This window comes from Paroedura picta, chromosome 1 (assembly GCF_049243985.1).
Source record: "Paroedura picta isolate Pp20150507F chromosome 1, Ppicta_v3.0, whole genome shotgun sequence".
Lineage (NCBI taxonomy): Eukaryota > Metazoa > Chordata > Lepidosauria > Squamata > Gekkonidae > Paroedura > Paroedura picta.
The window spans coordinates 44,147,171-44,169,842 of NC_135369.1; the positions used below are offsets into that span (position 1 = coordinate 44,147,171).

General features: G+C 42.4%; 1 protein-coding gene across 16 annotated transcripts in view; it reads right to left on the reverse strand.

Annotated features, from left to right (window-relative positions):
- LOC143836597 (uncharacterized) overlaps positions 1–22,672 on the reverse strand; it is a 301,478-nt gene that overhangs the window by 201,484 nt on the left and 77,322 nt on the right. For 4 of the 16 annotated variants that reach the window (XR_013230672.1, XM_077336223.1, XM_077336217.1 and 1 more), the window contains exons 1-2: positions 15,247–15,430; positions 3,938–4,026 (exon numbers count right to left, since the gene is read on the reverse strand). The exons of 1 other annotated variant lie outside the window; for it this stretch is intronic. Coding sequence is in view for 7 of the 15 variants with exons in the window: in XM_077336217.1 (XP_077192332.1) it covers positions 3,938–3,991 (54 nt within the window). In the remaining 8 variants the exon portion in view is untranslated. Of the gene's footprint in view, positions 1–3,937; positions 4,027–5,351; positions 5,364–15,246; positions 15,453–15,486; positions 15,648–22,152; positions 22,258–22,672 lie in introns of those variants that run through there. 11 more of the 16 variants (XR_013230664.1, XR_013230674.1, XM_077336204.1 and 8 more) reach the window with 6 other exon arrangements.

The window sequence follows — 22,672 nt, forward strand, 5'->3', positions numbered from 1 at the left end:
AGCCTTGGAAACCTGAAGAGCAAATTCTGATGCAAACTTTCTGTATAGAGTGGAACACCTAGTTCACATTGAATGGGACTTACTTGCTAGTTACATTATATGAGCATATAAATCAGGGCAGCTTATTGATCTGTATTGTCTAATTTGAGCATTAGAGAGACAAAGCATTTTCAATGGTGGCACATCATCTATGAAATGCCCCACCTGATGTTCACCTGGTGACTCTTTTATTGTCTCTCAGGCATCAGGACAACGGATTCCTTTTAATCCAGCTTTTACCTATTTTCTTAGTTTTTTATAGCCTGCTTCTAACCTGAAGAGAGCATCTTGTGGTAAGGCAGCAGACATGCAGTCTGAAGCTCTGCCCATAAGGCTCAAGGTTGACTCAGCCTTCCATCCTTCCGAGGTCGGTAAAATGAGTACCCAGCTTGCTGGGGGGGTAAACGGTAATGACTGGGGAAGGCACTGGCAAACCACCCTGTATTGCGTCTGCCATGAAAACGCTAGAGGGCGTCACCCCAAGGGTCAGACATGACCTGGTGCTTGTACAGGGGATACCTTTACCTTTACCTAACCTGAAGAATGTACTATGGATTGTTTTAGCTATTCAGTTGTGTTTCCCGCTGTTTTTATGCCCATGGCTTGTTTGAATATTGATAATTTATGTACTTATTTTTACTTGTGAACCACCAGGAATAGGCCTCTGGAGAGAAAGCCCATAAATGGCACAAATAACATTTACCAAATTTCCTTTAGGTACTTGACCTGTTTACCTGAACAAAAATCCAACTGTCAAAATGTTTCTTATTTCAAGAGGGGAATCATCTTTAATTTCCACACAAGTTACAGATATAAACAGCAATAATTTTTAGAAAAAAACTTTTTTATATAACCTTTTTTTTAGGAGGATCTTTTTAGATTCAGGATTATCATCCTTTCAGGTAAATACAGTACGCTGCCATCAATAACAACAGTACACTAACTAAAGATGCCAGGAATGGAACCTAGGACCATCCATATGCAAAGCATGTGTCCTACCAGTCCGCCATGTGATGAGCCGACTTGTTATTTACAGTCTACAATATTTAAAATGAAAGATTTATATTGTGGTCACCTAATATTGTGGTCACTACGCATTCTCATATTCTCAGGATTTCAAACATAGTTTCAAGTAAAGTTTCTTTGGCAGAAAAATACTGGTCTATGTATAAGATTCTGACTTAGATGATTTCTCCCCTTGGGCTATTCTGCAGCCTATATAACAAGATTTTTGTTCAAATATTCAGCATATTCTCATAAATTTGTGCTAAACACACACACACGAAATCATGTCACCTTGGTACATTCTTCAATATTAGAAAAACTTTAAACTGAAAGCAAACCAGAACGCAAAGTGAGAAGCCGTTCTGAACAAAAGATAACAAAAGCAAATTACAATGTCCGTGTGCTATACTTAAGTATTTCCTTTGTGTTTAAGAACAATGACAAAACCTTTTTGCCCACCTCTACATTAACTATTTGCCAAAACAAAAATTCAGCCACCAAAATATTTTAGCCATTTTATCCCCCATTCGTGCTCTTTAGATGAGGATTACAGTTTGCCAAGCAGAATGCAAGTGCGGGTGAAAACATTTAATGCAATGTCAAAAGCAAATCAAAACAATCCCCTCTTTTAAAAAAAGTCCTTTTGTTATTAACAGTTGCAAGTCATCGAGCTTTCCTATCTCCTGGGCAATCTGACAGAAGTAGAAGGGGCTCCCTCCCGAGACAGACTACATTATATGATTTCAACATAAATATCGGAAATTGTGAAATCTAAGAACATTCTCCCTATTGAATCCTATTTTTATATATTCTTCTTGAAGTACAAAAACATCAGCATAGGGATGTATGCTAACCCTAACCCTATAAAACAACCCCTTTGTGGCAGGGTGCTTTCAAAAGGTTAGGCGTAACTTACAGTGATCCTGAAAAATATCTATCCTTTGGATATTTTTAAAGTCCCGAGCCAAGATTAATTTTTCTTTTAGGTTCATACAGTGTTGATAATAGTGTAAACACTCACACCACACACGAGAAATATTAATATAATCCCCAAAGTGCCTGCATGGACACACAGATGATCCCCTTTCCCCAACAAAACCTGTCCTAAAGTTTTGTTTTGAATTTAGGGAGAGTGCTCATAATAACTCAGTCAAAGCTTCTGTATATAAAAATTAGTCTTGTTCCATTTATGTATTTCTGACGATGCCAACAGTTCCCATAGAATACACACGGGCACTTGAATTTGGCAAGAAGAGATTACAGAAGTTTCTGTTGGCTATGATTATGAAGAAAATCACAGATTGCAAAATGTTAGCAGCTTCATTTAAGGAGGGAGGCCAAAGGTCTAAGGAGGAAGGATCTGAGGTCAAAGGTCATCCATGGCATTCAGCTGTTCTCTTTTAGAAATCCACTAGTAGCAGCTCTAACACAAACCTATGAGTAATCTCTGCAGAAGGAGCCCATCATTCACTAATTCTTCAAAATAAAGGATGACAACACAATGTCACAATCCAGCAATCTATCTCCATAACAACAGTTTATTCAACCACTGTCAGCATTGTAAACTTGCATGTCTTACCAAAAGTATATGGTGCACAGATCAGATACATCCATCAGACCCCCCCCCCCATGGCATATCTCTTATTTGGAACAGAAGATCATCCCTGAGATTTCTACATTCCTCTTCCCAAATCTGCCTACACATAATCTGAATAACCCTGTTGAACAATTACCTGGAGGTACAAGGTAAATGGCTTAATATCAGTAGTTAACAGGTGATGAAATTATCCTAGTGCAACCTAGGAAATATACTGAGATAGATGCAAAAGACAGCACTATTAGGGCCTAGACTCCTCCATGGGCTGAAGGGGAGTTTTCTTGCAAACCACCCTTAGGTTGTTGTTTGCATCTCCTTAGCAAAGCATGGCTTGGCCAGAAATGTACCAGGTCATGTCGGTTTCACCCAGGAAACTGACACAGCCATGCTTGCAGTTGTGCAGAAAACAAAATGTATAATCTCTAGCTGAATGTCATGTCACTCCAGAGAATTCTCAGGTATGTAGAGCAATATTATTATCTTTCCCTCAATCAGTTCATCCCCCACCTCAGCCGTATCTCTTCCTTAAGCACCAGAGAGTCAAACACCTGGACAGCCTTACTCATCACTCTTTTGTTTTCATTTGGTAAATCCATTAGGATTCATCCTGAAGCAACCATCAGAGTCCTCCTTGACTCAATCAAGGGCTTTTGTCTCAATGACAAAGCCATTACCTGGTCTATATTTCCTTGCCTAGCCCCCATACACACATTAACTCTTTTGTTTAGGGACTAGCTGCCTCACCTTAGTCTCAAGACATGAAATAAGGTATTCAAACAGATACCCTTGGCCATAGCCATGTGTGTTGCTTCTGGATTCAAACTGCATTCCCAGCATGCATGCAGGACATCCTGCTGTCTCTCTTTCTGGACTTCCTCACATCATTGATCTTTCTCTGATCCAAATCTTAGATCTCTTATTGCATCATCTCTTTATTATCCTCTTTTGTGTTAGTTTAAATCAGTGGTTCTCAATCTGGGGGGTCAGGACCCCTTTGGGGGTCAAACGACCCTTTCACAGGGGTCGTGGCAGGGCGAGCAGCTTGACCAGCGGCACCGCCACAGTTGCCTCCTCCAAATCATGGGTTTTCTTGGCTTCTCCCCCACCCTTCTGTCCAAGGAGGACCCAAAGTGGCCCACATCCCTTTACAGATGACTCCAAATCAATTTTGTCTGAGGGAGGGTGCCTGCACATGAAAGCTCATGCCTTGAATAAATCTCTGTTGGTCTTAAAGGTGCCTCTGGACTCAATTTTTCTTCCAAATCATTGGTTTTCGTTACTTGGTTCGTACCCTACCCTTCTCTCCAAGGGGGTCCCAAAGTGGCTGACATCGCTTCTCTTCCATTTCATCCACACAACAGCCTTGCAGAGTAGACCGAGTCTGTCTGGAGCAGTGGAAAAGAGTAAGATTGGCATGGGACAAGAGGCAGAACTGAACTGAGAAACCCCAGAAAAAAGCAATTTATATATAATCATGAACAATGGATCTTCACACCATTGGTCAGTTTTGCTTTAATTTCTGTGAAAGAACACTTGCATAATTTTAAGGTTGGGGGTCACCACAACATGAGGAACTGTATTCAGGGGTTGCAGCATTAGATTGAGAACCGCTTGGTTAAATCATATGCAAGTGTATTAGGGCTTTACATTTATTTCAATAAAGACTGTTTTATTTTATTTCAAATTTGGCCTCTGAGTTTTCTCACAGGGATAATCCCCCCCCATATTGACAAGTGGAGATCTTGCTCACAAGTCTATTAGAATCGCTAATTCCCCCATTCAATATTCAGGAGACAAGTCTATTTTTGGTAACAGAGCAACCTGTTATGCTTCGCACAATAGTAATACAACTTTTGACTCCCTTGTTCTGCCATCTATTTCATCTTATGCCAGGCCACTGGGACAACCCCTGATCTTATAAATCAATGCCCCTATATCTTAAAGTGTTAGATGACTATTCCCTTAAAAGGGCCTTTCTCCTTGCATGCCTAAACATCTTCCCTTCAAACCTATCAAGAGGATGCTTCTTTCAAATCCCTCGAAATGAGAGAAGCTGTCTGCACGGGTGTATGTACCACATTCCCTTAGCCACCTATTATTCAACTGCCCCAAATTTCAGATGTTCCATCATTATCTGGAGGGTTTTATGGGAAAACTGAAGCATCTGTGCATCGATGAGAAACATCTAGTGAAGATGTTGCTGAGTGTAAAGGAGCCTTTTCAGATAGTGGACCTTGCAAAAAGCCTGTCAACCATCACGAGAACTAATCTATCTCTGCTGCAGATCTGCTATACGACATAAGGCCCTATTACTGTTGTCCATATGTCTCTGTCCGGAATTTGTTTCTGTTTTAAATTTTGTTTTATGTATATCAAATCTTATGCCAATAAAGGTATCCGAATCTGAAATCTGAATCTATGGCAGAAGTAAACATTACAGAACATAAGTGGCTGTCTGTGAAAGCAGCAAACCTCACTCTGCCTCGGCTCTTCCTCTTGCCTGTAATTTTCCTTATAAAAATTCTCAACATGATTTTGTCGGCACATATTTGAAGTGAGCTCTGACTTCCATGTTCATACTGAATTAAATGTTATCAATCTTTAATGTGCCACATGGACTTCTGTTTTATTCTGAAAATAGCAACCCTACCTGTCTCCCCTTCTATGTAACATGCAGTGCAGCAAAATGTGTGATGTGATGTCATCTCACCATGCATTTCCCAATCCATTTTCAGCTGTCTGCTGCTAGAATGCCACATGAAGAGACTGTAAACCTTAACCTGCATTTATGATGTTGAATCAAACTCCCTGAGCATCAAAATACGCAGCAGGGTGCAGCTGCAAGAACTGAAATTGCTTATGTTGCACAGAAGAATTCAGAAGTTTCATATCCCCAATATCATTCAGAGTTATATAATAGCTGCTGGTTGCTTCAATATATAAACCTGAAAAAGCGAGGGGGTGGGGGCTACTAAAAGGATACTGCCAGCATAATCTCATCTTATCAGTATTCCTAGAAAGGACAAACATAAGTATTGTTGGCTAATTTTTATAGGCAAATATATAAGACAGGTAGAGCCTCTTGTGGCGCAAAGTGGTAAGGCAGCAGACATGCAGTCTGAAGCTCTGCCCATGAGGCTGGGAGTCAATCCCAGCAGCCAGCTCAAGGTTGACTCAGCCTTCCATCCTTCCGAGGTCGGTGAAATGAGTACCCAGCTTGCTGGGGGGTAAACAGTAATGACTGGGGAAGGCGCTGGCAAACCACCCCGTATTGACTCTGCCATGAAAACTCTAGAGGGCGTCACCCCAAGGGTCAGACATGACTCGGTGCTTGCACAGGGGATACCTTTACCTTTACATTCTAGGGAATGCAAAGCTTAGGGTCGCCATGTAGACGCCATGCTAGGTCCAGAATGGGATACTTAGGGTTGCCCACTCCAGCCAGTGGGAGACAGGGAGAGGGGTCAGCACAGGAGTGGCCAATGGTATGACATTACCTCCAGAGAAACCCACAAGTGACAACATGTCTATCTAGGGATTGGCCCAAATTCTATGGTGTGGTAAAATCATAGAATTGGGGATGATTCCTAGAGAGGATGTCAGCTGATGACCATTTTTTAACTTTATTTTTCTTTCACTGCCACTCAAAGCGGCAGCTGGGGGTGAATCCTTCATTTTGGGCAGTGGAATGAAAAAGACCAGCTACTAAGATCCATTGGCCTCAGGCAAAGCAAACCAGGGTGTAAACTGCATGGAGCTTTTATTCCAACCCCAGATCGATTCAGTCCCTCCCCTCTACACAGAATGCGATTTCCATTTGGATTTGGGGCGATTTAAATTTTCCTTCTGCAGCAAGAAGGACTGATCCGGAGTGACCCTACCTTTATTGTGCGATATCTTAGAGTGCTTTTAATCCTCAATATCTGGATTGGAAAAGAAAGCTCCGTGGTAGAGAACCTCTGATAGGCTACACCTGGTCATGTGACAAACTTGCCTTAAAGGAGAAGCCCCTAATTTCTCTCAACTTCTGTCGGTCCTGGATTTTTCCTCCCTCCTCTGCCTTTTTCGATCTTCCCCCCCCCCCACCTCCAAGGAAAGAAAGAGGCTCCCTGCCTGGCTCCTCTCCCCCCCATTCAAAAGAAAGAAAGAGCCTTGTCTCCCCTCCCCCTTCTGAACTACCCTAACCACGTGCAGAAGACTTTCCTGTTTCAATGGGGGGGGGAGAGGAAGATCTGAGTTCAAAGCAATCTGAATTCAACAGGATTGACAATGGATTAAAGAAAGTAAGTGCAGACTCTGCCCTAGTGCTTTTATAACCTAAGCAGTAAGCATGAAACATCCCTTTATAGAAGGGGAGGATTCTAGCCTTGAAGGAAGAGGCTCAGACTTAAACCCTAGCTTCTGTTTGGGGTGTGTATGTTTTAAAGAAGGATAAATCACATTGCCCCCCATAGGTTTATATGGCTTTGTTTTCCTCCCTTTTAATTTGATCTACCTGCCCCTGGTAACACAAGACAAAAAAGCTGCTCGGGCACCATGTATTCTGACTCCTTCAGAATAAAAACAAGGTCTACACGAAAAAAAATCTGTCATAGTTGATTTGCAAGGCTATCATGTGTGATCTAAGGCACTAAAAGCAAGCACGGCCTTTGAGCGAGCGATGTTATATTGTAAGAATATTAGTCATAACATATATTTTTATTTTGTGGCATCACCCCCAGAGGACCTTTCTGAGTGAAGATAGGTCATTTTTCAGTTTCAAAACCTGACATCCTTTCTCACTTGAATGTTTCAGCTTCACTCAGTTCCTTAAATGAATTTGCACTGTAAATGAGCTAGTTCCTCTTGTAAGCATCGTTAAGACAACAATTCATACCTTTTTCTGCTAAAATGTCTTGTGATGGTGGGAAATAAGAAAAGAGAAACGTATTTTTGCTTTGTGGTATGTCCAACACTTGGTAATTCTCAGTTACGTGAAGGGATCTGATAACCATCTTCAAGTATTTAAAAGGCAGCCATATAGAGGATGGAGCAGAGTTGTTATCTCTTGTCCCGGAGGAACAGACCAGATCCAATGGGATTAAATTAATTCAAAAGAAATTCAGTCTAAACATCAGGAATAAGTTCCTGAGAGTTAGAGCGGTTTCTCAGTGGAACAGGCTTCCTCGGGAGGTGGTGGGTTCTCCATCTTTGGAAATTTTTAAACAGAGGCTGGATAGCGATCTGACAGAGAGGCTGATTCTGTGAAGATTCAAGAGGGTGGCAGATTACAGGGATGAGTGATAGGGTTGTGAGTGTCCTGCACAGTGCAGGGGGTTGGACTAGATGACCCAGGAGATAACTTTCAACTATACTATTACATGGTTCTACGGGAGAGGAGAAAACAAATTCAAGTGGCTAGCCATGTTGTTCTGAAGGAGCAGAACAAATTTAGAGTCCAGTGGCACCAGTATTGTATCTGAGGAAGCGTCCATGCACACGAAAACTCATACCTTGAATAAAACTTGGTTGATCTTAAAGGTGCCACTGGACTCTAAATTTGTTCATTTAAGAAAATATATTATCTAAAATAATCCTTTAAATTTAACTGAACAATTTTAAGAGTAGTTTATGCTATCCTTATCCCATAGATATCAATCCTTTATTCATATCAATTTAGATTTAGTAGAAAAAGGAAAGATTAACTCAAGCGTGCAACAATTTAAACTGAAGGAAAAGAGATGTCTGAAAATCAGTGACTTTTTGCTTACTTCTGTTTTCATCTAGGGGGAAATTCCATGTAAATGGTTCATGGCCACCAGTTTCAGTTTAACAGAACTGGGCAGACTGCAGAATTAGCCAAATTCTTTTCAATTGTTATGCCTTGTTGTGCAGCTGTTCAGAACTGATAGGTTGATAGAACAATAATTTTATCATTATCATCAATATGAGGTATATCCGGGAGGGCACCCAAGTCAAGAGTGAATTACTTATTGAGAATTGCAGCCTCCCAACTATTGATGATTTACATTTTACTAGAAGAGTGCCTTGGGAGCTATATTCAAAAGGGTAACTGTGTTCGTCTGAAGTAGCACAATAAAATCAGAGTCCAGTAGCACCTTTAAGATCAACAAAGATGTATTCAGGGCGTGAGCTTTCGAGTGCAAGCACTCTTTGTCAGACTATGATCTCCTTACATGACAGAAAATATATAGCAAAACAACAAATTAGAAAAACCTGTGGGAGAACTCTTCAACCTTCCAGGACATTCAATAAGGGACCTGAAAGTAGCTGTTATATTACAAAGGAACTTCAAGAACAGGCTAGAAAGGGAGATTGCAGAAATGCAAGTTATTACAACACTCAATACTATGACATACCCAGGACTCAACAGGGACAAAGGTTTTTTTTTATCTCACTATTCTTGCTAACCTTGTTCAACTTGTGTATCCATATTCCTCACTATGTATTTTATTTGTGAGAACGTGACTGTAAAATATGGCAATGTAGTGAAATTTTGAGTTTGACTTCATAGCCTTGGGATAGTTACCAGCAATTGCCTGGCAGGAATGTCTCACTGTTGTATGGAGACGGATGGAGCAAGCAGCATATGGGGAGGTGAGAGCCTTTGATCACTGATAACAGGCAGCTTGGTCTCTCCTTGTGTTTTTGTAAGCTACACTGAATTCACAGGATTGATTGGCTGTTTTGACAAAGGATTGTCATTGGCTGTATTTGGTTGTGACACAGTCTACTGATGTAACAGAATTGATTTTTGCTATATATTCCCTGTCATGTGAGGAGATCGTAGTCTGACGAAGAGTGCTTGCACTCGAAAGCTCACGCCCTGAATAAATCTCTTTTGGGAGCTACATGTGGCTCTTTGACATGCCACAAGTGACTCTTTGAGCAGTTCCCCAGTATGACCCATGCCCCTTCTTTCCAGGAAACTGGGGCTTGTGGTTCCCATTTTGAAACTGCTGCCAGAAGAGAGTCTCATGGACAAGCCTCCCCTTGTGCCAGAGAAAGAATCAAAGACCCATCCTCTCCAACTACCCACCCCCTTCACCACCTCTGCACCCTCATCCCAGCACCCTGGTGGCTGGGGAGAAGATAGCAGGTTCGCTGCAGTGGGGTGGGATGGAGTGGGGATTTCAGTCCCCTTCCTCTTTGGCCAGCTGGCCCTCTGCTGGACATCGTGGCAATCTCCCTCTCTTGCCTGACTGGCTTTGCCACATGCTAAGGAGAGAGTGGGATGGCAGAGAGCAAAGGGCTGGGCAGAGACACAATCCCTGCCTAAGGTCCAATAGCAAAAAGGAGAGAGACTGTTGGCAGAGTTTAAGAGGAGCAAAGCACCATAACGCTTAAAGAATAAAACAGTTTTATTTAAAAGAAAAACAACTGTGTACAGAGAGAGGAGAGAGAGTCTGAACTAACTGTTCTGTTGTCTTCATTCTGTCTGTTCATTCTGGAAGCAAGTGGGGAGGAAGTGTGCTCAAAGAGACAGGAAATCTCCAATTGAGCCAATTTGAAAACTATCAGGAAGTTCCTATTCTAACTATGCTAAATGCACAGCTTCTTCGATGCCCTTTTTGGATATTCTCCACATGTTTTTCTGTCTTGCAAACTACAGATCTTGCATATCCAAACGAAGACAACCCTTTATACCCAGAGATGTATGAATATTTGACAGTAATAGTTTAAGTTGGTGGTCCCCAACCACCTGGCACCGGGCCGCGAAGGCCCTGGCACCGGGCCGCAGCTCCCTCTCTCCGCCCCCCCCCAGTAAGAAACTTCCCAGGCCGCAAGCAAATCGGCCGCAAAAGCGGCCGATTTGCTTGCGTCCTGGCAAGCTTCTTTTTGTGTGTGTGTGTGTGTGGGAAGCAGGGCCGCGCATGGTGCAAACATGCATGCGCGGAGTGCTACGCATGCGTGGCCGGGCGATCGCCCTCCCCACCGCCGCATGTCCGCAACCTTAAAAAGGTTGCGGACCACTGGTTTAAGGTATTGGTTCTTACCCCATAAGGCCATCTGAGGTTCAGGTCCTATGTATCTGAGAGGCTGCCTTTCTATCTACCCCATTACGCTCTGTGAATACCAACCAAGTGGCGGTCCCTGGCCCCAAGGAGATACATCTGGCCTCAACCAGGTCCAGGACTTTTTCTGTTCTGGTGAACTGAGCTCCCAGAACACATCTGGGCTCTGTCAGAGCTAGCACAGTTCTGCAGGGTCTGCAAAATGAGCCCTTCTGCCAGGTTGGGGCTGATGAAATGTGACCATCTAACTTCTATTGGGCCCCACTCAACCCACATATTACCACACACCATCACTCGTGGGAGATCCGGACTGCTGTTCTGACTAGACCTTGACAGCAGGAGACTCCAAATCCCAAATAGCTGACACTAAATTGATCATTTACCACAAATTGAACTGTTTTAATCTAATTTTTAAAAATTTATCCTTGTATATTTTATCTTCTGTTGTACACCACACAGAGCCGGTTCACCAGGATGGCCAGTATAAAAGTCTAGTAATAAATAAAATAAATATTTGCTCAGATGGCAGATAGGGTACATAACAGTCATGTGGCCATCTTTGCTTGATGACAATTGTGAATGCGGCTCTCTGCAAGATATAGATCAAATAGCACTAGATTGAAGGTGACATTCCCCAGAGAGAAGAGGTATAGGAATAAAGTTTTCTTAGGGGAATTTTGCTCAATATAAATGGAAAGAAAGCAGAAGTGCAAAACATTCAAGAGATGAGACTAGATTTTAGGGGCAAACTCAATGTCTCTGTGTTTATTCCTTTAGAACTCGGGAGGAGGGGGGAGCAATTTAAAATGCAAAACTGGACCCCCCAGCAATGCTTTTCTCTCTGAAATCATTTTCCTCAGCCATTTTTCTCCTTACACACTTTCAAACCTGTAAGTGACGTCTGCCAAGGGGAAAATGAATAGGGAGAAGTTTCTTCTGGAATGTGAAAGAATGTGCAGTGAGGGATGGTGCAGCTCCCATTATCCAATCATGCTGTGTTTTAAAATCCCCCCCCCCTATTTTTAGAGGAATTTTCAATAACACAAATCTGAAACATCAATATGCTGTTGTAACATCTCCTTCTTTCCCACCCCTTACGTTTTTCAAATATTTTCACTCTTTTTAAAAGAAATTTGTCATGACCTGCACCATGCCATAAAAGTCATGCCGCCATAATGTCTGGTTTGCTGTTTGCCATGCATTTTCTGTAACAGCTGCAAAGCAGGCCCTTTGGACAGATGAGGGTACCTCTGGAAACCATAATTTGTTGCTATGTGCCATGTCAACAAGCTTTGAGGACAGGCAGGTTTATACACATAATTCCCATCCCCCTTTTGCAGGGAGCCAAAAATCAGATACTTCCACTTTTTGGCAGCAAACAATAACTTGTAGCTCATATTTTACTAGCAAATCAGGGTTCCAGGAACTGACTCCTGCTTTGTGATGAAAGTGCGAAACTATGGTTTGCTGTGAAAGGAACAGGGAGTAACTAATGCAGTCACCACACATAAGAGGCAAGGGGAAGCCAGGAAAACACAAATTGCCTGCTAGTCTTGTTCAAGGCAAATCATGGTTTGCAGGTTACATCTCAATCAAGACTTTCTGATTTATAAGAAAAAAAGTTTAACCTCTTTTTCTCGACAATCAGGCAATTTTAAAGAGCTTACTCATTTTAACCCAGAAAGCTGACGCAGTAGAGTGCCTGTACGTAGGCGACCACATATCACTCTTCCTCCATCAGGTCACTGGAGGTTCACAAATATGCACATGATTTTTAAAAAGTCCCATCATGTGAATGTTAATTCTGAAGACCCAGTTTTATTTACTGTAATCTTCAACCACTTTTTTTTTTTTTTTTGGGGGGGGGGGGATAAGACTTCCAATAGGAAGCCTTCCAACTAATGCAAGAAACAACTTGGTAACCACAGAATCACAGAACCAGAGTTGAAAAGGACAGGATCAGACTACAGCCTCCATGATAAGTATCTGTCCAGAGCCTTTCAAATTTTACTTTTATCTCCACTGCCCTTGTAAGTTTTGTTCTCTTTCTTAGGTTATAGCTATACATTTCTACAATTACTGCCATTTCTGGGTTGTTGGTTTGAAGCCCGGCTTCTCGCTAGAAAATAAGAATTCCCATTTCCTCAAGGACAGCAGTTCTTGCCTCTTGTTTTTTAGCTATAGATTGGTGTGGACCCAGTCTCGCGCCCACAGGTGTGTATGGCCGCATCCAGTTGTACTGAACCCCATCCACACAGACGTGTGCTGCTGCAGACCATCCCAAATGTGGGTTAGCAAAATCAGACAGCCTAAACACAAGCATCATTTTGGTACAGACTAAGTACAGTTCAGACTGAAGCTGCTGGAAGTCAAGATGGGACAGCTTGTTCCCCACAGCCCTGCAATAGCCACCAAAGTCAGATCATTTTGAGTGAGTCAGAAAAAGGGTTAGGCACTTTTCTTCTCATTGCAATATAGCCTCAAAGAATCCGGGATCCATGTTTATGTACAGTGGGATATAATGGCTGCTTGCACAGCTGCTTGCGTTACAGTGAAAGAAATGCAATAGGCCAGTGCTTTCCCTCCAAGTTCAACCAAAGCACATATCATTTGTGTACTGTAGAACAGGGGTCCCCAACCTTTTTATCACCGGGGACCACTCAACGTTGGGGACCACTCAACGCTGGGGACCACTCAACGCCTTTTACTGAGGCCCGGTGGGGGGGGGGTAGTTTACTCCTCTACTCTCAACCACTGCCCTAGCGCTCTCTGATCGCTATGGTAATGTTTAAACATCCCTTAAAAATAAGATACAGACACGCCACAAAAATGAAGTGTGTTGTAAAGGGCGGCGGGGGGGGGGATGAAGTAAAGGGCCAGGGGGGGGAGAGAAGGCATCTTTCGGGGCCCACCTCCAATTAGTCGAAGGACCACATGTGGTCCGCGGCCCACAGGTTGGGGATTGCTACTGTAGAAGATTTGGGAGGACTATGGTATCCCCTAGCCTAGCCTAGCCTGATCTTATTGCAGCTTGGAATCTAATCAGGATTACTACCTGGATAGACCACCAGGCACGATGTAGCAGAGGAAGGCAATGGCAAGCCACCTTTCATCTCTTGCCTAGGAAACCACATGACGTGGAACTTCATGGGTTGCCATGAGTCAGTTGCAGCAGGATGACACACTTCATTTATGTTTCGAGCCATTTGTAACTCTCACTCTCAATTAACAAGGTAGCCACAATAAGTGTAGTAAAGGAAAGAATAAATATGCAGATATGCAAAGCATAAAAATAAATGCTCAAATCATAAAAAAACATAATCTATAAAAGTAAAAACAACTAAAACTAACAAATGTTATCCCATAAAAGTTAAAGTTCTACTAGCAACATAATTTTTAAAAAGGCAACCTAACATGTAGAAAGAAGGTTTAAAGCAGAGGGGAAAAGATCAGAGGTCAGTTTGCAACAGAAACCTGCAACAGGACTACAAAAATTAAAAATCCGAGCACAGATCACTAAAACAAATCTTGTCATGTATGAAGCACTCACTGAAAAAAAGGAGCCATGGGGCAGGAACTACAGTTTTGTATGAGCCAATTAGCAGCTTGTTGGGAGTCGCCTGACTTGAATTTGAACATTATTGAACAGAACTGCTGAACTGGCACACAGTTTTGAATTGTCATGCAGCCTGTCTGGCAGGCAAAGAAACTCAAGATCTGATTGTGGGACAAAGGTGGGGAGGTGTACATTTTAGGTCCATTTTGGAGACTGAATGAAATGCAGATGTCCAGGAAATTAAGTAATTACAAATCAGACCTGACCAGGTGGGTTTCTACCCATCCTTACTGCAGAACCATTCCATACCCTGACCTCAAGAGGGGGGAAGGGGTAGTTATTAGGACTGCATGCCAAACAGTTCAGGCATGGTTGTGTGCAATGACTTGCGTGGGCAATCAGTCCAAACAAAGTTATTTAAATCATCATTTGATGAGGATGAGGACGTAGCAAAGGGAAGCAAATGATTCAGCCAGTACTGTCATTTCATCAGAGACTGAACAAAGAAATGTGTATATCAAGGGGACACTGTGGGTGTGGCACAAGTGCAACAAATTATTTTTTTTAAGGGACATTCCTTTAAAACTAAGCCCATATGGCATCTGTAACTAGCCCCTAATAGGTTTTTGAAAAAGGCAGCACTGAACTCTGAAGTCAGCTGCCCGGGAGAGGGGTCAACTAGTTCTCTGTTCAATTCAGTGTCCTGTTGATCTGCAACACCCCATTTTCCTTCAAGGCTCAACCAGCCAATCTCCTAAAATTAAAAAGATCAGTCCCCAAAAGACAGATTGTCAGAAAGCTTAAACATACACATACACTCCACAACAGAACCTCATCTTGCTTATGTGTCAATGCACTAGATACTGAACATTTTCTCTGCCTTTTGGAGAAAACAGCTAAATGTTATGGTCCCACTTTTTTCCATTAACAACCCCAATCTGCAAACACACACGCCGAGAGAGAGAGAGAGAGAGAGAGAGAGAGAGAGAGAGAGAGAGAGAGAGAGAGAGAGAGAGAGAGAGAGATATGCCTACCATTGGATGTTTCTTCTTTCTTTTCTAGTCTCCAAATTCTTTATGGAGGGTTTCTCCAGGGCTATAAAACTGTGTACCTAGACATGGTACTAGCATGAGTTAAAAAGAAGTGATAGGGACCCAGGGATAATATCATGTATTTCCCTCCATTAAAAATAATTCATGCAATGATTAAGAAGGAAGAAAAAACTCAACCTAGTCTTCATGCTCCCAGTAACCAGATTATTCATGCTGACTCACCAACCACAACTTCCTCTCCTCACATTCTTTTCATACTTCAGAGTATGACTCGTGAATTTCTCAGGGTCTCTGTATCTCGATTTCTTCCAGGAAGGACCCGTTTCAGTCCATACCATGGGTGGGAAATATTTTCAACACTATTTAAAGAAAGACATCCTGCTTCCCTTTCTCTTTCATCTAAATGCTGCTTACGAAGGAAACATTCCATCCAGCAATGGCATGAGTGCTTGTTTAAAGTCAAGTATTGTATAGCAAACAGTTATTCCCTTATCTGATATATGTGAAAAACAAAATATAAACTGTAATACTGCCAAGACACAGCATTGATGAAGAAGAACTGCCTTACAAACAAAGGTATGTCCACTGTGGCTTTATACGTGTGCAGGTTATTTATTAATACATTTTACTTCACAGGTATCCTCTTAAGTGACTTGCAATAGTATAAGAAGCACAATAAAAACCAAACAGAGAAATACACTATCATGTAAAAGCAGAGCATAGTACACACACATAACTGCAGCTCGGCAATTAGGGCAATACAAGACAAGTACCAAAAGAGCATCAACCAACTTTAATGTGCAGACCATTTGCCAGCTTGCCATGCCTTAAACTAACCACCCTGCTTGACTGAAGAGAAAGTTATTAACTTCTGCCTAGAAGCCAAGAGGGAAGATGCTGGCCATGCCTCACAAAGAATAGTAGTCCTGGTGCCACCACTGAGCACTGAGCAGTGAGCCACCAAGGTGGTGGTTGTCCTTGTCTCATACAGTTTAACCATCTTCTGCTCTGGGCATAAGAGTCAGAAATGAACTGGGAACCCTAGAAGGCATATCAAGATTTGTTTAATATAGTACTTCTGGTTTGCACCAAGGGCTGTGGCTCAGTGGCCGAGCATCTGCTTTGCATGCAGGTGGTCCCACATTTAATTACCAACATCTCCAGTTAAAGAACCAGGCAGCAGATGTTGTGAAAGACCTCTGTCTTAAGCTTCTGCCAATCAGAATACACAATACTGACTTCAATAGATCGAGGGTCTGTCTCAGTGTAAGGCAGCTTCATGTGCTCAGTAACTGACTGGCCATATTTTGGAATAAGTGTCCACACAAAGACAAAGTGGCAGTATGACAGTAGCCTAATGTAGATGTTACTAGAGCATCTTTAACCATGGCTAGAGCACCATCAGCTTTCCTTGTAAAAAGAACCCCCTTCTCAAGACTGCAAATACACATTTGAAAATGTGTGAGAATTTTTTAGTAAGACTTAGAAAACAACAAGATTTCTGTGTATGAATTCCAGGGGTCAGGATTTACACCCCCATCAAATTTGTAAAACAAACAAAAAGGAATTAAATATACAAATAAAATTTTAGCACATAAATATATATATATTTAACCACCCAAACTTCTATTTTTTTGTTTGCTGCCTTGTGGACCCTGATTACATGGATTACGTGGACAGATTATATGGTTTACCGTTTTTTTCTTGATGTAAAATTTGTAGTGCTCTAGTGAAAATGTAAAATTGTGTGTGTGTGTTTTTAAAGAACAGAGTTGTCTGGCTCCCCCTGACCACCCCCATTGGCTACCAGGGGACCCTGTGCCTCCATTCTACGCCCACCAGCACCGCTAACATAACCTATGAAGACTCCCACTGGATCAGACCAGTGAATCCAGATCAAATGTAAAGCCAACCAGTTCAAATGCAATTAACAGCCAGACTGTATGTTGCACAAAAATTGTGTGTATTTCAAACCTGTCCATTCCTTATTTTTAGATGTTCGGGGTGTCCTTCAGAAGAAAAGAGGCAGGGGACATGGGAAGACTAAACACTTCCCCACCTAGAGTTGCCAGTTCAGGGTTGGGAAGTACTTGGAGACTTTGGGGGTGGAGCTGGGAGTGGGCAGGATTTGGGTTGGTGAGGGACCACCGTGGAGTACAATGCTATGAGGTCCACCATCCTAAGCAGCAATTTTCTCCAGGGGAACTGATCTATTTAATCTGGAGATGAGCTGTAATTCCAGGCGATCCCCAGATTCTACCTCAAAAATGTCAACCTCACCCAATGCCTTTTCTTTGTGATTCCTCCTCAGGCCCTATCAGAGATGCAGAGGCCTGGGTCATTTCCAGTTTTCAAGGCCATAATAAAAATGACATGCTATGCAAAAGTTGCGAATACATCAGACCCCTCCCCCACACCATTTTTTAAAAACTGAGGCTGCCTTTGAGCTTCAAGTCCAGGCCAAATGGCCCTCCCCTCCAACTGGCCCTGCTTCTCCTCTTCCCCCAACTACTTCCCTTCCATAAGTTCCCGGATACAGCTGTATCAGGATAAAGGAATATCAGGAGCCCTGTGAGGTAGAAGCTGCTGGGAACGGTGCTTCCCATGGAAAAGCTGCAAATAGAGAAAGAGTTAAGCACACTGGCCTCTGCCATCTCTTATGAAATTCACTTCCTACTGAAGTTTGTTTTGAAAGAAGGGGAGGAGGGAAGTAAATGCAACGTGTTGGAGTATTAGCTGAAAGGGGTCATTTTTAGAGACTTTTTCCTACCTTAGCTGAATTTTAAATAAGAGGTGACCAAACTGTGGCTCTCCATGGACTATAATTCCCATGTACCCTATCAGTATGTGATGGCAGGGACTCATGGGAATTGTAGTCCATGGACATCTGGAGAGCCACGGTTTGGCCACCCCTGGTAGTCCATACATGCCAGGCTTACCTTACTGGCCTTTGTTATGTAACAAACTAGCTACCAAGTGCAAGAGGGCCCAGCTCTGTGGTAAGCATCTGCTTGGCGTGCAGAAGGTCTCTGGTTCAGTCACCAGTTAAAAGGATCTAGTTGCATATCAGGTGAAGGACATAAGATCCTGGAGAGCCACTACCAGACTGAGTAGACTAGACACTACTGACCCTGATGAGCCAACACTCTGATTCAATTTAAGACAGCTTCATGCATTCTTCACAGTGAGGATCATTTGAGACAGTATGACTAAGCCTGTGGGGCTGATGGATCCCAGACCCTTCTTTCAAGTACTATCAAGCCACAGTTAAAACAGACAAAGCAGAAAATAGTGATACCTGGTCTTGCTACAGCCACCCCAAACCTCTTCTGTTAACAATGAATCTTAAAGCAAAGGACAAGTATGAACTCCTGTTTAAAGAAGAATGTGTACTTCTAATTCTGCACGTTTTGTTCCTTCTTTCTAGAGTGCCCCTTTATCTTGCAGGAAGCCAGTTTCTTCTAAAGCCTGAAACCGAGTTGATCCAATAACATATTAGAACATTACGGAACTGAATTGTAAATGTATGCTGAATAATAGCAGCAGTACGGTAATAAAGACGTACACTGAGCGCTCCTGTCTTCCCTGACCTCTGCTTTCTTTCTCTCACACAAAACACCCTAACTGGGGGGTGGCTCCATGCCGCAATGCTGCTTCCTTCTACCCCCTGCTGCTATCACCGGCTTTGTGAAAACCCTTACTAACAAAAGCTCAGACTGGGAGAAAGGAGAAGGCTTTTGTAAAGTTGCCAGGCAACCAAAGGAAAAAAACTTAAATTACCTGAGGCCATAGACACCATTTCAGATGTCAGAAAAGGTACAAGTCTGATGTATAAGAAGAGTTGATTTTATATCCCGCTTTTCACTGCTCCAAGAAGACTCGAAGTGGCTTACAATTGCCTTTCCTTTCTCTTCCCGCAACAGACACCCTGTGAGGTAGGTGGGACTGAGAGAACTCTGACAGGACTGCTCTATGAGAACTGCTCTAACAGGACTGTGACTAGCCCAAGGTCACCCAGCTGGCTGCATGAGGAGGAGGAGGGATACAAACCTGGCTTTCCAGATCAGAGACCGCCACTCTGAACCACTACACCAAGCTGGTCTTCCTCATCAAGCTGATCACAGGGCAAGGCTGGACAGAAGACTTATGACTCTCCTACATTAAATTTGAGGAGACAGTGTGATGTGGCGGTAAAGAAGGCAAATGCAGTCTTGGGCTGTATCAACAGAGGCATCACATCAAAATCACAAGATGTCATAGTCCTGCTGCATACCGCATTTTAAGATGTGCACTTGAAATGCTTGACTGAAATGGTAAATACCTTGTTAAAGTAAGTTTGTTTACTGTGTTTGAAAGCATTGATTAGCTAGCTCACAAAGCACACAGGAGATTTGGCCCTTGTGGTAGCTGGCCCAGGGTGCTGACCATTCCACTATTGATTGTGGGATTTCTTCTGCTGTTCCAGAAGTCCACTGTAATCGGAAGGGCACCCGCCAGCCATTGTTTTAATGTAATCATAGAATCATAGAGCTGGAAGGGGCCATACAGCCATCTAGTTAAACCCCCGCTCATTGCAGGATCAGCCGAAAGCTTCCAGGATATGGATCTGTTCATCAGCTGCTTCTTACAGACTGGCAGTGAGAGTACTTCTCCTTAGGCAGCCTATTTTACTGCTGAACTAGTCTAACTGTGAATCCCCCCCCCCCGATATCAAGTTGGTACTGTCCTACATGTTGTTTAAAGCCATTATTGTCCTCTGCTGCCAACAGGAACCACTTTCTACCCTCCTCTAAGTGACAACCTTTCAGTACTTAAAAACAGCAATCGTGTCCCCTCTCAGCCTCCTCTGCTCCAGGCCGAATATTTCCAAGTTATTCAGCCTTTCCTCATAGAGTTTGGTCCCCAGGCCCCAAATCATCCCCATCACTCTCCTCTGCACCCTCTCAATTTTTCCCATGCTGAGGCCTCCAGAACTGCACACAGTACTCCAGGCTGGGAATATGATATCTTGCAATTTTGATGTGATGGATTTCTTGATACAGCCCAAGTCTGCATTTGCTTTCTTTACTGCCGCATCACACTGTCTGCTCATATTTAGCTTACAATCCACAAATACCCCAAGATCTTGTTCCCACAGACTGCTACCCAGAAATGTATCCCCATCCAATATGCATGCTTCTCATTTCTGTGACCCAGATGTAGAACTCTGCACTTCTCCTTACTGAATTGTATCTTGTTCTCATTTGCCTGATTTCCCAGTGTTCAGATCTTTTTGAACTGCATCTTCTGAGGTGTTCGCTATTCCTCCCCACTTGGCGATTAAAATGCTGAAAAATGCCGGACCCAGAACCAAGCCCTGTGGCACCCCACTGCTCACCTCCCTCCAAGCTGATGAAATACCATTGACAACCACTCTTTGGGCGTGGTTTTCTAACCAGTTCACTATCCACCTAACCATCTGAAAATCCAGTCTACAGTCCTCCAGTTTACCCATTCACAAGTTTGTTGTGAGACTTAAATGGAGGAAAAGAAAAATGGTTGCCACCCTTACTTCCTTGGAGGAATATAAATATGTGCCAAACAATAATAATACAATACTGGCTCTGTGGGAATCAGAACCAAATAAAATTCTGGAATAATTTCAGACATTATTGAACTTTTATCTTTCAGAAGCAAGATACAACATCCTGCCCTCCTGTTCTGATAACAAGTATTAATAATGAATAACACCTACAAAAGTATCTAAGCTTCTCATGTTAATGTGAAAGCAAAAACAATACTATTGTCATTGAATATGCAAGAATGAAAACACTCTTTCAATAGTAGACACTTTGTACTTTAGTATACATGTGTCTCTTTATATATGCCGCACGTGTGCATTACCAGTTTTTCTCTAATAAAATTGATCCTAAGTATCAAGTAGAAGAAGAAGAGTTGGTTCTTATATGGTTCTTATATGCCGCTTTTCTCTACCTGAAAGAGGCTCAAAGCGGCTTACAGTCGTCTTCCCTTTCCTCTCCCCACAACAGATACCCTGTGAGGTGGGTGAGGTTGAGAGAGCCCTGATATCACTGCTTGGTCAGAACAGCTTTATCAGGGCTGTGGTGAGCCCAAGGTCAACCTGCTGGCTGCATGTGGGGGAGTGCAGAACTGAGCCTGGCATGCCAGATTAGAAGAACGCATTCCTAACCACTGCACCAAACTTGCTCTCAGTACAATTTGACTGAATTTTATCATGAGATAAATCATCTGGGGAAAGCCCACATAGTTTACTTTCATAAGATAGAAAGTTAAGCATTAATAATCATGAAAAAAAATCTCATTACTGGAGTTTACAAATATACTAGATTCCCCTCCCCCCTGGAAGTTGCTTTCTCTATACAAAACATACATTCCTCTACTATCAAGGGAGAAATCACACATTTTTGCCTCCCCCCCCCGCCCCCACCTTGCAAAGATGGAAGAACTGCACTGGTTGGACATTTCGTGTTTCAGATGTTGCCCTCAAAACTACCCACAAACAAAACAAACTAAATTCATTGGTACAGTGGCATGAATTATGCTTGTATGAACTATGCTGTGGAAGACATGAGTTCCAATGTTTACTCTGTCATGAAAGCTTGTTGAGTGACCTTTGGCCCATCACTCTCTCTCAGCTAACCTATCTCACATGGTTGTTTTGAGGAAATAAATTAAAGGAAGAAAAGGGATGTAAGCTGCTTTGGGTTCCTGTTGGGGAGAATAGCAGGATATAAATGTCTAAGTAAGCTAATAAAATTTTATTTTAATATAAATTCCACTTTGATATTAATTTGTCAGACTTTAAACTACCACACTGCAATGTGGGATCAATACACATTAACAGAAAGTTATTTGCCATTTGCTTACCTTTAATTTCCTTTCTGCAGCTCCCATTAGTGCAGACCAACCACAAGACAACTGCAGTCAACCACTTGTCCTGGGAATGATAACCATACTAGGTCCCATGTCAATCTACCAAAATAAAAGAGAGGGATGAGGAAATAAAGGAATAACATTTTCCCACACTTTAAAAGCATTTACTGTTTCAGTTTCCTTCTAAATGACAGAAATCTGTCTTCATAAGGGAAGTTGCTGAGGAAAATTACAGATGAACACGAGGCCTTTTTTATAAGAGTTGGAGGTAATGAGTAAACAAACTGACAAAAATAACCCAAAAGTATGGCTCTGCATTCCAGTGAACTTTGGGACCTTTGCAGAAAAGAGGCCTGAGAAAAGTTGTCTTGCATGGGAATACTTAGAAACAAACTTTCCCACATGAAATTTAGCATCAAAACTGCTACCAACTTTTGAGGAATCCAGAACAGAACGATTTAGGAAAATTAATCCATATAACTGTGAATGTTTAAAAACCCTGGCAAAACTAACA